Genomic DNA, 19,017 nt, shown 5'->3' with positions numbered 1-19,017 from the left:
TCTTGGGACTCTGCACTCACGTGGAAGATCTGGAAGCAGCTCCTGGTTCCAGGTTCTGATCAGTTCAGCTCTAGTTGCAACCACTTCAGAAGTGATCCAGTGGAACAAAGACTTGCTCTATCCTTTCTTCCCTCTCTGTAAAATCTGCAGAGCTAGGCTCTTACACCTACTGGTCTGCATGAGCCAGGGATGCTAGGCCACAGCATCGAAGGCAAAGGCTGAGGCAGGAGAGGGGCCAAGCCAACTGGGTCAGAGCAGCCATTGGCATGCACATAATCCAGGGCTGAGAATAGACCTGGTTGGGGAGCGGTGAAAATATACCCTTGCTGGGTTGGGGTTCCCTTGGTGTGTGAGGGGGCTGGAGTGGAGGCAGTGTTCTGGTCTGGATATGGCTACAGTCTCCCTTGGCACAAGTGTGAACTGGGACTGGGCACACCTAACTGGGCTAGACTTCAGCACCATCTGGTGCTCTGGAGAACCTGGGTAAATGTAGGTCAAACAAGGCTAGGTCTCTGCCCCTACTGAGCCATGTGTGAGCAGTGTCTGGTTGTAGACGAGCCTTGGCTGGGCTGAAACATCCAACAGTAAGAATTGGAATGGATTGAAGGCCAGCAAGGAAAGGACACTGTTCCTGCCAGAACAGGAGGTGGACTAAGTAGGACTGGCCCATAGACCCACCAGTATATGCAAGATCTGGCATAGGGAGAGGTTCTGATGGAGGAGCTTGGGAAACTCCTCTGTTGGGACACAGTCCCTGCAGGTGAGCGCAAGAACCAGGATAGGGAGCAACCCAGTCCAGGCCAGAGAAAGATGCCCACTGGCATACATTTGGCATGTGCCAGGGACAGACCAAGCTGAGCCAGTTCACATCAACTATACTGAATCCAAGCACCAGAACAGAGTGTGAGTCAGGCCAGATTTGGTTGCAACACATACCAGTGCACATTACAGAAAGCCAAGGTGAGGTGAGCTGTACCAGAAGTAGCTGCAGTGCCCAAACAGCACATGTGAAAACCAGGGAGGGAGAGGGCAAAGCTGGTATGGGGAATGTGGACTCACCTGCTAGACAGCCACTCCCACTGGAGAGCGTGAGTCGGGATGGGGGCAGACCAGACCAGGCAGGGTTACAACACCTATACGCCTTATGTGTGCCAGGTCAGGGAAAAGCCAGGTTGGGTTGACTGTTCCGACTAGTGCAAGCATAAATTAGAGTGGACGAGGGTTGGTTGGGCATTGCCACAGCATCAGCTGCAGAGGCTGGCACTGGGGGCTAAATCTGTCAAGTTTAACTCCAGAACCACTTGGAAAGTGAATAATCCAGGAGTGGGAGTAGCTTAGAAGGGAAATAGTGGACACCTCCCTCTTGGGTTACCACTCCCACTGTAAGCATGAAAACCAGGACAGGGGTAGGAATGGCTAGACAGAAAGGCACCTGCCAGTATGTGTGTGGGCTGTATAGTAGGTTGGTTGGGTTAACTAGGCTTCAATGCCCATTGACTTGTATGAGAGCTAAATAGGATATGGGACAGACTGAACAAGTCTGCGGTACATAGTGGCAAGCATGGGAACCAAAGTTGGGGGCAGGCCTGGTGGGGGTTGTGGGGAATCGTCACAACTAGGCTGCAGCTCCCACCGGTTTGTGTGAGGGCCGAGTATGAAGTGTGCAAGTTCGGGCTGGACTGCAACACCCATTGGTTCATGTGGAAGACAGGGCTGGAAACAGAACTGACCCTGCAACTGCAACCACCATTACATGCATAAACTGATTGGGGCGACGGACGGTGCTGGACCCTCTACTGGCAAGCACACACAAGAATCAGATCTGGAATCACCTCAAAGTTTCTTTGGAGATCCCTCCAACTGAACAGCTGATCTCAGAACCCCAACCATGAATTTACTGTACTGATTCCTATTAAGATGATACTCTTTTTTTTTTTTTTAAAGTGCATTTGTCCTTTTTGTTTTTATTATGTAATTTAAAAGATTTATTTTTTGGGCCTGGTGCAATGGCTCAGTGGCTAAATCTTTGCCTTGCCAGTGCCAGGATCCCTCAGCTAGACCAAGCCACCAAGAGCTCTGAACTCAATTCAGGTTTCCCACCTGGAAGGCGAGGGCTCAAAAACATGAGCATGAGCTGTCACTTCCCAGGGTACACATCAGCAGGAAGCTGAGTGGGAGGTTGAGTCACCAAGACTCAAAGCACATCCCCATATGATATAATTTTGTCTGAAATCTCCCACTAACGAAAAAATAATTTTCCATGTAAACATTTTATTTTTACAGATGTGGGAAATTACGTGGTTTGATGATTGAAAAGAATCAGTTGTTATGTGATGGTTTATATGAAAGTAGCAAATCAAAAGAGCACACTTGGGCCTAGCGTGGTAGCCTAGTGGCTAAAGTCCTTGTCTTGAACGCACCAGGATCCCATATGAGCACTGGTTTTAGTCCCGGCAGCTCCACTTCCCATCCAGCTCCCTGCTTGTGGCCTGGAAAAGCAGTTGAGGATGGCCCAAGGCCTTGGGACCCTGCCACCAGTGTTGGAGACGTGGAGGAAGTTCCTAGCCCCTGGCTTCAGATTGGCGCAGCACTGGCCGCTGCAGTCACGTGGGGAGTGAATCATCAGATGGAAAATCTTCCTCTCTGTATATCTGACTTAGTGATAAAAATAAAATAAATCTTAAAAAAAAAAAAGAGCGCACAGTGTGAATGGGTTCATTTCATTGAAATAAGAATATAGAAAATAGGACTGGCAATCAGAAAAAAGTTAGTCATTCAAGATGGTATTTTAGCATTTTCTAAATGTCTAGGTCTACCCTCTGTTTCCAAGTGATTTTAAAGCTTCCTTTACAAAAGTACTTTTGTTGACAATAAGTTATCCTGTTCCTTAGTTTAATAATTTATTAACTGCTAATAAAATGTAGTGGCCTGTTGATAAATACATTGCATTCAAATTCAGAGTTTACTTGGGCAATAAATGAGTTTAGTCATTATCCTGCTGAAAAGTTCATACAAATTAGATGAAAACTAGTCTGAGTTGGAATATTTTAAGTTGAGATTATTTCTAAGTAAACTAGTGCATTTGTTGTGGGTTTTAAAATGTTTTTATATTTTCCTTTTATTTGAAAGACATATATATTTTGAGACAGAGAGAGACAAAGATCTTTTATCTTCTGGTTTACTTCCTAAAGTCCAAATTATTGGACTTTTATGTATATATTAAACAAGTTTTTATGTAATATTTTATGTGAAAAATTTCCCCTCTATTTCTTTAGGGCAACGTGTTTATGTACTACGGACTGTCTAATTTCTACCAAAATCATCGTCGTTATGTGAAATCTCGAGATGATAGTCAACTAAATGGAGACCCTTCTGCTTTGCTTGTAAGTAAAATAATGAAATTTGAAAATATGTTATCTGAGAAAAAAGAACATGGTGATTGTTAACTTAAAAATGTCAAATTATTTAATAATGATGTTAGGATGAAATTAAAGTACTGGCATTTCTAGTTTGGTTACGGTATAGTTAATCACAATGTGTTTTTCCTGCAAATTGCACCAGTGAATGGCTTCTGGCAATGAGGAGACATATTTCTTCCTATTTGCTTTTAATGTTACTGGAATTTTAGCTTCATTTATCTGTGATGAAATTTTCATGAAACTAGCATTATTAGTATGAAATGTATTCCAGTTGAATTTTTCATTATGACACCAAATAAATGTATGCAAAAACTGCTTTTCATTTCTACGATTCTATCTTTAAAATTGAATACAGATGTCTCTGTTTTTTTTTAACTTGTTCTTAGCCACAGCGGAAATATTCAAAAGGGCAGAGCACTAAAAAGCCGTGTGTGAGTTTTTTTCAAAAGATGGATTCCAGAATTCTGTGAAATGTAAAATTTCACAGAAATCGGTTTTTACAGGTAGATTGTGTAGAAATCTTTCATAAGATTTCTTTCCAGTGTCCAGTCCCGCTTGTATATCTGAAGTAATACATCGTAGTTTCTTAACTATTGCTCAGCTTTCCTTAGTAGTGGTTAACCCCTAACTAGTTTATGTTATTGTGTCCAATACAGCAAATACTTAGAGGCCGAAGAAAAATTAAAATCACTTAAAATAATGAATGTCTTTATTATGCAGTTTAGAACTATTTTGACTAGAATGGAGCTACATTATCTTTAAGTTATCCTAACTCATCTTATTACTAGTTCCTGATGTGTGGGATTTAAAGAGAAAGAAAGCTGCATGGATATTTCCTGGTGTACACAGGATTCTTAGTAGGCCTGCACCATTTGTAATCCATATGGTTTTACTCATAGGCTCCACTTTCTAAGACCCTTCCAGGGAAGGTTATGTACTAGCAGATATACCAAGTTCCTAGGTCTTTGTGAACTGTTGATTGGGATTGTAGATTGGATATAAGCAAAGATGTAGAAATGGATGGACAGTAATGTACAATTTATTAAAAAAAATTTTTTACGGTTTGTTTATATACATGCTCTCTTCTCTGAGGTAAAACGAAGCTGAAACTGACTTTTTTCTTGCAAACTGCAAGTTAAGATTTTAGCTTAGGCTAGAGATTGATGAACTTTTCTTTTGTAAATGGCAGGATAACATATTTTTGGCTTTGCAGATTGTATGGTTTTTGTTGTAGCTACTCAATTCTGCTCTTATAGACTGAAAGCAGCTACAGGTAACACCAAATGGGTATAGTTGTGCTCCAATAAAACTCTTATAAAAGTAGATGCTGAGTGGGCTGTTTTAGCCTGTTAACTATAATTTGTTCCTCACTGGACTAGACCAAAAGACTATGTTTTCAAGACTAAAAGGGTTTCAAAAATTTTAAGGATTTTTAAGAATAAGGAAAAGACAGTTCTGATTACTTAGTATCGTGTGTGTTAGGTCCTCTGACTTTAACTTACCTCTCCAGCCTCGTTGTCTTTTATCTTTGGCCTGACTGTCCTGCGTCATATTTGCTAAATTGTGACACACGTAATCCATCTTGCCACTTATTATTTCATTTTCCTATAAAATACTTTTTATTCCTTCCCTGGAGATCTTATCTTGTGGCATGCTGGTTTTTGATGTGCCCTTTGTTACAAAAAAAAGCTTCTTTAAATTTTGACTTCATTCACATGCTGTTTCAAACTGTCTTCCACTCATCCAAGTCTTGCCTCTTGCTTCCAGCCATTCTCCTGTGACCAACTGTTACTGGTTTTTAAAAAATGCTGATCCCACTTCCCTACTTAAAATTGTTCCGTCATGTAGTGGCACTTGGAGTAGTTAAGCGCAGTCCTCCATTTCAGAACCTATCATTCTCCCTCTTAGTATATTCACTTTGGCCTCCTCAGAAATGCTTTCTGAATGCCATATTCTATTCTAAAACTGCATGCTGCATGCCCTTCTTACAACTTGTATCCACTTTTTTTAAGATATTAACTTTATCACTCTTTTTCCAGAGACAAGCATTTCATTACTATAGATTATGTGGTAACTCTTCTACCTACTTCCCATTAATTACTCATATAACATATTCATTATACTTTTTATAGTTTACAACTGTGTACTTGTTTCCTTATTTATTATGCTTTTCAAGCCATTTTTAAACTCTTGAGGGCAGGAAACATGACTCTAAATACCAAATAAAAAGTGCTCTGCTAGTGCTTAGTACGTGAAAAACATTTAATACATATTTGTTGAATGAATTTAGACACCCTTATCATGGATCTTCTTTCTGTTGTAGCTGAAAACATTTTTTATTTCTGCTTCTGTTTCTGCCATGTAGCATGATGCATCGTGTATGTGAGGTGCTTATTAAATAGTTTTTGTAAGTCAGCTAATTCAAAGTACTTAACATTGTTTAGTGCGGTATATGACACAGAGATAGTAATTGGTTTCCTTTCTTTTAAAACCAGTTTAAGAATTTAGTGACTAGAACATATATATCCTACTATGTGTTTATCTATGTTTAATAACATTTTTTAAAAAAATCAGTTTTCATCAAAATATTCAGTCTGTAACAAACCAGTTACATGGTCTTAGAGTACCAATTTTATCAATATAAAATTTTATGGACCAGAGAGCAAATATTAAACAAATGTTATGGGATCCCAAGTGCATATTATATTACCCTTTGTTTTCTACTCACATAATTCCCTCCCCCCCCTTTTTAAAGATTTAGTTTTGGGCTCGTTGCGATGGCTCAATGGCTCAATGGCTAAATCCATGACTTGCATCCAGAGGATCATATATGGAAACCGGTTCGTGTCCTGGCTGTTCCAGTTCCCATCCAGCTCTCTGTTTGTGGCCTGGGAAAGCAGTAGAGGATGGACCAGGGCCTTGTGACATTGCACCCACATGGGGGACCCAGAAGAGCCTCCTGGCTTCATATAGGTTCAACTCCAGCCATTGTGGCCTCTTGGGGAGTAAACCAGGGAATGGAGGATCTTTCTGTCTCTCGTCTCTTTAAATCTGCCTTTCCAACAAAAATAATTAATCTTTAAAAATTTTTATTTTATTGGAAAAAAGAGATTTATAGAGAAAGAGCTTCCATCCACTGGTTCACTCCCCTAATGGCTGCAATGTCCAGAGCTGAGCTGAGCTGAGGCAGGCACTTCCTGTGGATCCCCATAGGTGCAGAGTCCCAAGGCTTCTGGCCATCCTCTACTGCTTTCCCAGATCATAAGCAGAGAGCTGGATCGGAACTGGAGCAGCTAAGGAAAGAACCAGCACCTTTATGGAGTGCCAGCACTTGGAGGCAGAGGATTAGCCTGTTGAGCATTGTGCCAGCCCTTACAACAGTCCTTTTTCCAGTCTTTACATAAAGAATGTAGATATAAATCATTATTTTTTCAGTAACAGAATACCCTAAGATATCTAAATAGGATCTAGTTAATTCCAAATTTTGATGACCTTGAGTCGCATGCATTTTTTTTGAAATATGTGTTAATAAGGCATTAGAATCCCCCAAATAACACAGATTTATGATCTCTAGCTTAACTCTGTAATGATCACATCTTGAGATCTTCAGTAGGAATATCTGTCAAATGTAGAGGCAGATCGTATGCCTTGCCAACATTCTCATTTTATTTGTGCTGGTTTTACTATTTAAAAATGCATTTTCTAGAAATCTGTATTAAACACCTTTATTCCTTTCTTTGTTAAGCCATGAGATTTAACCCAAAATTATAATATAATAGCTGAAAGCGTTGGCCAGTTTAAACAAGGGACTTACTTGTCCCAGGATTTAGAATCCAAATTCTCTTTCCAGTTTAATAACTCTTGTTACAACTGAATTGACAATAGGTCATTTCATAATTTTTCCTGAGAAAAGGGTTTTGTGGTTATGATTTATATGTTGATATGAAAATTAAAAAGATGTTAATGTGATGTATATATCTGACAAAATTAAGATTACATTATAGGGACTCGCACCATGATTCAACAGGCTAATCCTCTGTCTTCAAACACCAGCATCCCATATGGGCACCAGCTTGTGTCCTGGCTGCTCCATTTCCCATCCAGCTCCCTGCTTATAGTGTAGGAAAGCAATGCAGAATGGCTCAAGTGCCTGGGAGCCTGTACCTGCATGTGATACCCTCAGAAAACTCCTGGCTCCTGGCTCCTGGTTTTGAATCGCTTTGGCTCCAGCCATTGTGGCTATATGGGGAGTGAATTGGAAGATGGAAGATTTTTCTCTCTGTTATCTTTCCTTCTTTCTATAAATCTGTCTTTTAAGTAAAAATCACTAAATCTTTAAAAACAGCAATAAAAAGCTTACATTGTAAAGATAAGATAGTAGTGTTAAGGAATACATTTGGAATATTTAACTGTAATGCTATTTGTAGCCTGTTTGTATTACAGATTCATATTGTATGTATTCCAAGAGAATAGTGAAGGAGTTGCGTTTTTAATCTGTAATTAATATAGCTCATGGTTCCTCCAGATGCCTAGGTAATAATTTTTCTCTTTTTTTTTCTTTTTAAAAACAGAATCCCAGTAAGGAATGTGAGCCTTATCGAAGAAATGATAATTTACCAATTGCTCCTTGTGGAGCTATTGCCAACAGCATGTTTAATGGTATGATACAAATATAAACATAGGTATTAATATAGACTTGCATGAGGCAGTCCTCAAAAAAGATCATGGAAAGGCCTGGCCAGTAGCTCAGTGATCCTCACCTTGCATGTGCCTGGATACCAGAGGGGTGCTGGTTTGTGCCCCAGCTGCTCCGCTTCCCATCCAGCTTCCTGCTTTGTAGCATGGGAAGGCAGTAGAGGATGATTCAAAGCTGCCTTGGGATCCTGTGCCTGTGTGAGACTGAAAGAAACTGCTGGCTCCTGGTTATGGATTGGCTCAACTCTGGCTGTTACAGCCACTTGGAGAGTAAACCAGCGGATGAAAGATCTTCATCACTCCTTCTCTCTATAAATCTGACTTCCCAATAAAAATAAATCTTTAAAAAAATAAAAAGTCATGGAGAGCCTGGTGCGGTAGCCTAGCAGCTAAAAGTCCTTCCTTGCATGTGCCAGGATCCCACCCATAAGGGCACCGGTTCTAATCCCAGCGGCCCCGCTTCCATCCAGCTCCCTGCCTGTGGCCTGGGAAAGCAGTCAAGGACGGCCCAAAGCCTTGGGTCTCTGCATCCGTGTGGGAAACTTTGAAGAAGCTCCTGGCTCCTGGCTTCAAATCAGCTCAGCTCCAGCCTTTGCGCTCACTTGGGGAGTGAATCATCAGATGGAAGATCTTCTCTGTCTCTCCTCCTCTCTGTATAGCTGCCTTTCCAATAAAAATAAATCTTTTTAAAAGTCCTGAAAAACGTGTATTATGGAAAACTATGTATGCATTTTAGCTTTTGGTACTATAGTAAATTTTTAATTCCATTTTTTGGTGAGCATTTTTGAAGTACATTCATGTAATTAGGACAGTTTGTATAATCTTCACATTTGATAGTCTGTTGAACATGAGTCAAATTGAGAAACCAAGCAGCGTTTACAATAAACAGCAATTAGATATTGAATGGGGATAATGCTTTGAGTTTTAATCATATTTTAAAATTGGTTTCTTTCGCTGAGAAAAATGAGGCAAAGATAGTTTCCTAATCATCTTATTAGTATAGGTAAAAATGAAAGCCTGCCTTCCTTTCCCACTGAATTTATTTATACTATTAAAAAGTAGCTATATTATTTCATTTTTAAAGCAGCATTGTGTGAGAGAAAACTAAGGTGACCAAAAGATGGAGCCATGTATGTAATTTTCCACTGTAGCTAGTTGCATTAAAAATTGTCAATTGAAATTAATTTAATATTGTTTTTAAAATATATATATTTTTAAAGATTTGTTTTTATTGGAAAGACAGATTTACAGAGAGAAGGAGAGACAGAAAGATCGTCTATCCATTGGTTCACTCCCTAAATGGCCACAACAGCTGGAACTGAGCTGATTTGAAGCCAGGAGCCAGTAGTTTCTTCCAGATCTCCCACATGGATACAGGATCCCAAGGCTTTGGTCCAATCCTTTACAGCTTTCCCAGGCCACAAACAGGGAGCTGGATGGAAAGTGGAGCAGCCAGGATATGAACTGGCCTCCATATGGGTTCTTGGTGCATGCAAGGCCAGTATTTAGCTACTTAGGCTACTGTACTGGGCCCAAGATTTATTTTGTTTATTTGAAAGGCATACTTACAGAGAATGAGAGATTTTCTATCTGCTGATTCACTCTCAAAATGACTGCAATAGCCAGGGTGTGGCCAGGCTGAATCGAGGAGCCAGGAGTGAAGGGGCCCAGGAACATAGGCCACCCTTGCTGCCCTCCCAGGTGCACTAGGAGGGAAATGGATTAGAATTAGAGCAGCAGGGCCTTCTATCAGCGCCCATATGAGATGCTGATGCTACAGGTAGCAGCTTAATGTACTATGCTACATTGCTGGCCACCATTAATTTTAATATATTTTACTTAATTCAGAAATCTCTAGATATTATCATTTTGTTATTTAATCATCTGTAAAAGTTACTGAGGTTTTATGTTCTTTCTATAAAAATCTTGTTTTCTAATGTGTGATATCTAGAGAGCATATTTGTATTAATCGCATTTTAAGTTCTCAGTAGTTGTGCACTTTTTGGTTATCATTGAATCATGCGCAGAGAAATGATACGCAAGGAGCTATTAGGAGCACGTGATTAAAAGGAAAAGTGGCAGATTTACCTTGCAATTTTATTTGGGTTAATATTAAAGCATTTAATTTTATTACATGGCAGCTAGTAATGCAGAAATGTACCTCAGATTTGTGTTAAGGGAAGAGAAGTCCACCTAAAATTACAATGTTGCTCTGTTTGATTAACATATAAATAGTTAATTTAGTATGACACATTTACTGTGTTACAGACATTTGAGAGTGAGTTACCAGGTCATTGGTTCTCATAGAATAAAGCTAATGTTCCTGATTTTTAGTAGATTTTTAGTTTTATTTTCCCTTTCCTGTGTTTAGATACGTTAGAATTGTTTCTGGTTGCCAATGAATCTGATCCCACACCTGAACCTATTATTTTGAAAAAGAAAGGTATCGCTTGGTGGACAGATAAAAATGTGAAATTCAGAAATCCGCCTGGAGGAGAAAGCCTGCAAGAACGATTTAAAGGTAAAGCGTCACCGGCATCTGTCCCTTTAGACCAAATAAACTAAAAGGAGTTTAAGTTGGCATATCTTTATTTTTTTATCTTTAGGATTATGAAAAAAGTTTATTTTTTAAAAAAAGTATGTTTTTTTAACCAAGCTAAATGTTCTAGTATATTAAAATTACAAAGAAAATGTATACTTTTAATAATAAATTCAGTTTCTCCAAATATTTTCCTGATAATTTAATTTTTAAAATTTTAATTAACTTCAACAGATTCAGTGTAGTTCCTGGATAAAAGTTTTGAAAGTATGATCCTCTCTTCTTTCTCTCTTAGCCCCCACCTCTTTTTCATCTCCTTTTTTTTTTTTTTTTTTTTTTTTTAGATTTTGAGAGTAAACATGCTTAATGTTTCACCAAATAAGTTTAACAAGTAAAAACCAAAGACACTTGTGGAAATACAGATAACAGCTATAAACAATGTTGTTTTCTGATAAGCATCTGAGCCATATTCTAAAAGTACAGCAAAACTTCATTAAACTATTTCCTATTATTTGTTACACAGCTTTATTTTTATGCTGGCTCCATTTCACAATGTATTATGTTTGTTAACATTTTATTTTTACATTTAAGTAACTTACCTTTTGGTATACCTTTTAGTATTCTCTTAATTAAAATATCAATAATAAAGTGATATTTTGTTAAATTAATGAAATTATTTCTTTGCAAATGGTACTTCTTCAGAATGGAGTAAATGATATTTAATCAGTACTGAAACTGAATCTAAGTTATTATAAAGCTAATAATTATAAAAATACTTTGTCATGAGATTATGAAAAATTCTATTAATGTGAATTGCTACATCAACTGACATTCAGTATCTAAAATTGTGTATCAAAATAGTCCTGTGCCATCAAAATTTATATTATAAACTCACTAGCCTTTACATTATGCCCAAGCACCTATGTTTTAAGCAGTTTCACCAAATTATCTACTTGAAACCCTACTATGAATATATGAGCATGTGCTTTTAAAATTAGAACAATTTTCCAGTAATGTGTTGTACACCTTTATTTTAGAAATGTGTTTATTTTCATTGACACTCTTAATGAAGTTGAATATTTTGTCTATTTTGTCTACCTGCCCTTCCCCTGCTCTTTTTTAAGATACTACAAAGCCAATAAACTGGCGTGACCCAGTCTACGAGCTGGATCCTTCTGACATTGATAATAATGGATTTGTAAATGAGGATTTTATTGTTTGGATGCGTACTGCAGCATTGCCTACTTTTCGTAAGTTGTATCGTCTTATAGAGCGGAAAAGTGATTTGCATCCAACATTACCAGCTGGACGATACTATTTGAATATCACTTACAGTATCCTTTTTTGGCTCTGTATACAGTGTCACAGAATTTGAAGGATAACTATTTCAGCCTTCTTGTATGATATGTTATTTTGTGCTTGTGTTTTAATCTCTGCATTTTTGGTATGTATATATACGATGATACATCTTCTAATTTTATTTCCTAAAAATGTCAAATTTGCATAGACCACAGTGATGGGAGAGACCTCTGTCTTTCCTTTCCTCCCTCACTTCCTTTCTTCTTTCTTCCTTTTTTCCCGTCCCTTCCTCCTCCCTGTTTTCGCTCTCACGTACCCCCTGTCATTTCCTCTCACTTCGTAATTGTGCCTTTCAAATAAGTAAACTTTTTAAGGATTGGGAATAAATTGGGAACTAGATAGCAGAATCAAAGCAAAAACCCATTTTTTTGGTTGTTTTATTTTTAGTGTTAGAATAGAAAAAGATCAACATGGATGATTTCATACTGTGTCTTTCATTGTGTTAGGTTAGTTAGAGCTCCTGAAGTAATTCCCACCCCAGGTTAGAATTGATTTAGTCACCAGTGTTTGTGGCACAGCTGGTTAGGCTACCTGCTTCACTGCCAGCATCCATGTGAGTCCATGTGCTCCACTTCCAATCCATCTCCCTGCTGATGTATTTGGAAAAGCACCAGAAAACGGCTGAAGTGATTGGGCCCCTTGCCCTCCCTTGGAGAAGGCCTAGAGGGAGCCAGGTTCCTGGCTTCAGTCTGACTCGATCCTGGCTGCTGCAGCCATTTGGGGAGTGAACATCTCCGTCTGCCTTGCTGCCTCCCTCACTTCTCTCTTTTCTTCTTTCCTCTTTGACTTTGCCTTTCAAATGAACAAATAAGTCATTTGGGGGTGGGAGGAGGAATTTATTTAGACAAGTGCAACCTGTCTTAGTCGTAGGTCCCCGTCTATGGAGATGGAGACTTGGCAGAAGCTAGATAAACAGGTTGAGACCTAACTCTGCCTCAAGAGATGCTTTTGAAAAAGTTGTGAACCTTTCATATGCCGATTTGATTCTGTCTTCTCTGGCCTAACTCCTGTCAGAATTTTAGAATTGGTCCATGTAGTTAGCTCATGCAGTATATTGGTGTTGCTTGTCTTGAATCTCCTTATCACTTCAAATCTGCTTTAGTCAGCAACTTTGTGTTAGGCATGTCTTTTTCTCATTGCGCCGCATCAGCAAGTTAAAACTTTGTTGTTGAGCTTTTGGAGCTTGTGCTCAGGGGCCACTCATAGTCTCATGTCTGTACTTTGTTTCACATATCCTTTGAGTTTACAGAGACTCCCAGTATCTTGGTTGGTTCTTTCTCTCCTCTCCAGTCATTCTTTCTTCATGGGCTTCAACACTATTCATCTGAAGTGTCTTTTCATATTTACTTTGGAGCCTTTTGCCCTTTTTTGTAATGAGAGCAAAAGCACCTAGAAACTGTGTAACCCTTATATTAGATTATTTTCGTAGTTTATTTAGACTCTTATTAATATTTATTTTGCCAAATTAACTTTTAATATGAGTATATTTAATTCTTTTGTGATTTAATTGATACATATAATTCTGTTGTGTATATCATAGAATTAACAGTGAATTATAGGTAATTAAGTACTAGCTTTTAAAGTTGTGTTTTAAATGTAAAGTAATTACAAATGGAAAAGAATCTTCCTATACCATCTTCAGATTATCCTGTACATTCTTTTGATGGACGAAAGCGGATGATCTTAAGCACTATTTCATGGATGGGAGGAAAAAATCCATTTCTGGGGATTGCTTACATCGCTATCGGATCCATCTCCTTCCTTCTTGGAGTTGTGCTATTAGTAATTAATCATAAATATAGAAATAATAGTAATACTGCTGACATTACCATTTAATTTTATATTCTGAAAACAAATCTACTGCATGTGCGTCAAGGCCAGTCCTATTCAACCTAGCTTTTGAATGCTGATGTCTGGTTAGTATGTCATTTTGAACTTGACACGTAACCTGTTTTTCTTTTTTTTTTATATTGTAAAGAGTCTTTGTCCTTTGATTCTTTCCTACAGATTACTTATGAAAATATATGACGGGTATGAAAAATTAGCTATATGGATCATATCAACACTGTAACTGCTGAAATGTCATTCTGGTGTTTGCCTTTCTGGGGACAGGCCACATGATGCATAGAGCCTCTTTCATGTGAAATGCGTCTACTGCTTAAATGTTTATACTATGTTGACAATATTCTATTGACATATGATGCTATATATGTGTGCCTATTGTGTGAAGAAAGGGATTACAAAATGTATGAATATAATGACTTGTTACCCTTTCAGGATACAGAGTTACAAAAAGATGAAGAAAGACCAAATCTAAATAAAACACTTCATCATTTTCACGTGTCATGTGTAAAGGCTTAAGTACCATCTATGTTGAGGTGGTTCTTATATTCAGTTTATCCATCACAGCTCATTATCAAGCTTGGCTGATTTCAGAGTACATGCTTGCCTTATCCTCCCTAGCATAGGAATTACTGCTCATGCCTAAAAAACCAAATAGGTCCCAGAGAAGAGAATTTAAGATTTTCTTTCCATGTAATGAAAGTGTTGCAGTCAAGAACCCCAACTCACTTCATACCTTTTTGCATGTGATAATTTCCCTTGAACCCCCTACACTTCATAAGGGAAGGAAGAATATAGGTGAGATGGGAAAACTGCTTGGCAGGCTTTCACTTCTTCCTCAACTCTAAATCACAAGTGAAACTCAGAGGAGACTATTCACTCTTGGGGTGTATTTAACATTCAGAAAATTGTTTCAACATTGGACATAGCTCAAGCTGTCTTTATTTTACAGGTGAGTGCTTTAAGTACTTATCTATATTCCAGAAATTTTTGAAACCTTAATTTCCTTTGTATTTTATTGTTATTTTTTTTGCATACAGGTCAATGTGGATGTGTATATATATATATATTTAGTACATTGTCTTTAGCTAAGGTAACAGTTATTTTGGTTAGCTTTCCTAGGACATTCTTTGAAAAAGTCTTCTATGAATTTCCTAATTAAATTCTGGGGATTTTGGAGTATGTACATGATAAATTATAATATATGTGGTTGAAATTATTTTATTTTCTACTAACTGGAATTATTTTAATATTCCTTATTGAGTAAATGCTATAATTTGTTTGCTATGGAAGTGATTCTTAAAGAAAATGTAAATTTTATTTTTTCACATGCATGACAATGTATGTATAATCAGAGGTGACTTAATTGCATTTATATTGCTTGTTTGAAAAAAATAACTCCTCTGTTTATGTAGAAGAATGTCTGTTTATTTAGAGTTTGTAATGATTTGATTTATATTTTAAATCAAAAGGCCTGGGTAATTATCAGCTTTAATTAATATATGCTTTTTTAATAAAAACAAAATAATGTAATGGTTAAAAGTAGAAATGTGCCACAGTTCTTAAGTTTTGTATACTATGAAATTCAGTTAAAAGAGCTTGTAACTTATAATGACTTTTAACTGGCAAATATTACCTGCATGAGTTACTTGATGGTTAGAGCACTCTTTGTCTGAAAGTGTTGCTTTGTTGGTTCTTTAGAATATTATTTAATGTAACAATTGTTGTTCTTGTGCGTGGCAATTTATTTTCTGGGGTGCATCACTGAAGGGCAGAAGGGAATTCTTCCAGTCTTTCCAAGCTGAGTCTGCACTATGTAAGGAGGACCACCATCCTTCATCTCTTTTTTCAATTGGGGTACTGGAGATGCCACTAAAGAAGAGTTGAAGAAGAGCCCTTCCACCACTTGCTCATCTGTAGAAAAGATGGAATCTTAAAATACATTTGGGGTTTTGTTGATTTTACAAGAAAGTTCCTCCCTGTCACCTGCTATTTGAGCTTTAAGGGATTCCTGTTGCTAAATATGAAGAAAATGGAACATTGATATGGCTCTGAAGCATTGCAAGAAAGAAATCATCTCTCACAGGTTTTATGCTCATTTTTTGGATGTATTGGTGTTATTTTCAGCTTTCAAAGAGTCATGTCATATTTATGCAAATAGGTTTAGTAGAAGGCATGGAAAATGCATTAAGGATGTATTTTGACATACAGAGTTTCCCAATTGAAGAAATTATTAAATAAGTAAAACTTAAGAAACTTCATTGAAATCATAATACAATTTAAGAGTAAATAAAAATTAACTGTGTATTACCCAATAGAGAATCATTCGACCCCTGGAAGAGTCAAATATTTGTTTATTCATTAGTGACAGTTTGTAAACTTGGCTATATTAAAATACAGCATTCTGTATTGATGAGCAAAATGAATTTTGCTATGTTCAAGTCCCAATGTTATTATGATGTCCCAATATTATTACTGATAATATTGCATATAATACTGCATTTTAACCCAGAGTCGGTGAATCCATGTTTTAACTTCTCCATGCCTAGTTTTTGATAATGTAAAGCATTATCTAATTGTGTTTATTAATCATTCTGACATCATTAACCATAAAGTTTATCTAAATTATTGAAAAATATCTTTTCTTAACTACAAGTGGTCAGATTGTCACCCTAGGTAGACAGACTGAAGTCAGGTAAATGGAGAGAGATGCTGAAAATAAGGAAATGAATTCTAACTAGTCAGAGGGAGCAGTTGAGAGGCAGGGCTAATGAATGCCCTTCAGCCAGCTGTTTTCTGTCTTCACAGGAATATTATTGCCTTAGGATTATTGTGTGACACTTCTTTGTCGCTTAAACTGTAAAGCTGTGTTGTGTATGAACATAGTTACTTTGAGGGGAGGTTGGAAGGATCAAGGTAGTAAGAATTTTGATGCATGAGTGTTGTAGAGCTTGGATGGTAGTGGAGTGTTCTGGTACCTTTTTTCAATCCATGCACCATTTAGTAAATATAAAAGTCACTTTTCTCCTAATGTTATTTGGAATTTCAAAATAAATATATTGTCTAAAAACAAATCAGACCATGGTGACCTTATTTGCTTTCATAAATCTATAGTTTTTCAAAGCCACATGTGTGCACAATTAGAAGATATGAGATACTGACTTGTTTTTCTAATAATGATAAGGAAAATAGTCCCTGCTTGAACTTCTTACTTCCCACATAGCATTTCTTTAACTCCAAAAGTTGCTTCTTCTGTTATTTATCTGTTTATGTCTATGCTGTTACTGCTTGGCCTATGCATTTTGAGTGCTGCCTTCTAGATAATGTTCCATGGTGATCTGTCTTTCTTGACACACACACTTTCCCTTTCCTTAGGTTAGCTAACTAGTAAGTGGTAAGTCAGCATTCATAGTCATGTCCTAATATTTCGCAAACACATTGGGTATTGTTTTTGACATTATAAATATTGGATTCCATAAGAAAAGCAGGGTAGCATGATTATACTTTGTGTACTTTTTTCTGAAATAACAACTTTATTTTTTAACATGTAACCAAAAGAGTCTTCAAACTTCTCTATCATGACCAAAATGCTTCTATCAGTGGTTTTAAAGGATTTCTGTGCATAAATGACAGGTAAAAGTCTTCGTTTTTGCTGGAGAGGGATATTCTGCCATGGCCCTGTGTTCATCTGTACTGATTGTTCCTTTGTCTTGCTATAAGCTGTTTCCAAGGTCTCCCTTTGCCATCCTTGTGGTCACTGTGTGTTGAGTCTTCTGTTTCCTCACACTCTGAAGCACTTGATAGAAATGACATTTGAGAGGTGTATTGGTCCTCACATTTCATTGATAGTTTGCAAATGTAATTTTATGTGGAAAATAAATTTCCTTCAAAATCTTGAAATTATTGCTTTCATTGCTGCTTTTGAGAAATCTGATTCTATGGTAGCTGTTGGGCTTCCTAGGTTGATTGATGGTGAATCTTCTCCAGTTCAGATGTTGTTGTTTTTTCTTTCAGAATTCTTCAGTTTTATCATCCAACTGTAACTTTTATTTATTCTTTTTAAACATTCTTTTATAATGCTATTCTTGGGAAGTGACTGGAAGAGACAAGGAGAGGGTAAGGGCAAAAAGCGATTCCATCTTCTTATTCATTCTCCAAATGACCATGGCAAACCTGATCTAAGAAAGGCCAAGAACTTGGAGCACCATCCTGATCTACAGAGGTTGCAGGGATCCAAGTATTTGGAATGATTTTTGTGTACACACACACATATCTTCATATATATAAGCAGTAATATATGAGTGCATATATATTACTGCTTTTGTTTCCTGCTCTTTTAACAGTAAGATTTTTTGTTGTTTTTAATTTGTTCATTATTCAACTTTCCTTATATTTCTGCTAGTCTTGCTAATCTGCTATATATGAACAGATCCCAAAAGACTAATTTGAAACTTTTTATCAGTAGCAAATGCTTTGAAGTGATAATCTTTACCAGCACAGTGCCACCCTGCAAATTCTTTGTTCCCCTCCTTGTGATTAAAAAATACATAATTGAAAGGCCAGAATTGATAATCTATTGAGAAGTGCAAGGGGATGGTTGACAGGAGGCATTGTTTGGATGGGGCCTCTTAGTGTTTCATTTGTTTTGGCAAGAACTTACTAATGTGTGGAAAGAATGAATGTGGGCAGGTCTACTTCTTACTGCTTCTAACTCCTCTGGTTCTTTCTGGCCTCCACCTACGTCCTGATTTGCACTTCAGATGACATTTCCCTTTATCTGTTCTGCTGTGTGTCCCTTCCACTTACTTTCCTCCATTAATTTCTCCATATAAGAATTTATAGATCTAGTTGTAGGACATAATGTTTCAGGTGAAAGATCATATTTATGTGGCAGAGAGAGAAGTTTTGAGGGTTTGCTCATTCTGTTGTACATAACTTTAGTTGGTCATTTTTAAGACTTCCCCTGATGCCACTCTGCTCTAACTTCTCAGGGCTGGAGTAAGTCATACTTCTCATTGGTTTCTCTCTTGTAGTTCCTTTAGATTGTGGCTTCCTCTCTACAGCTGAGTCTAATTCCATCAGATTTCCATCTTCCAGAAATTTACTAAAATCAGTCATCTGCTGTTATTACCTCTGTTATGCTTTTGCGCTACTGTCTCTTGG

General features: G+C 37.4%; 1 protein-coding gene across 1 annotated transcript in view; it reads left to right on the top strand.

Annotated features, from left to right (window-relative positions):
- TMEM30A (transmembrane protein 30A) overlaps positions 1-16,924 on the top strand; it is a 41,363-nt gene extending 24,439 nt beyond the window's left edge. Inside the window, 5 exon segments of the mRNA XM_040983643.1 lie at positions 3,276-3,383; positions 7,991-8,078; positions 10,486-10,635; positions 11,778-11,987; positions 13,655-16,924. Of these exon segments, the coding sequence (XP_040839577.1) occupies positions 3,276-3,383; positions 7,991-8,078; positions 10,486-10,635; positions 11,778-11,987; positions 13,655-13,848 (750 nt within the window). The 3' untranslated portion in view covers positions 13,849-16,924.
- The last annotated feature ends 2,093 nt before the right edge of the window (positions 16,925-19,017 follow it).

The sequence above is a fragment of the Ochotona curzoniae genome, unplaced genomic scaffold (genome assembly GCF_017591425.1).
Source record: "Ochotona curzoniae isolate NIBS_2020 unplaced genomic scaffold, NIBS_Ocur_1.0 contig_3819, whole genome shotgun sequence".
NCBI classification, from domain to species: Eukaryota; Metazoa; Chordata; class Mammalia; order Lagomorpha; family Ochotonidae; genus Ochotona; species Ochotona curzoniae.
Note: the sequence above shows the minus strand (reverse complement) of the source record. Positions and strands in the feature narration are given on the sequence as shown.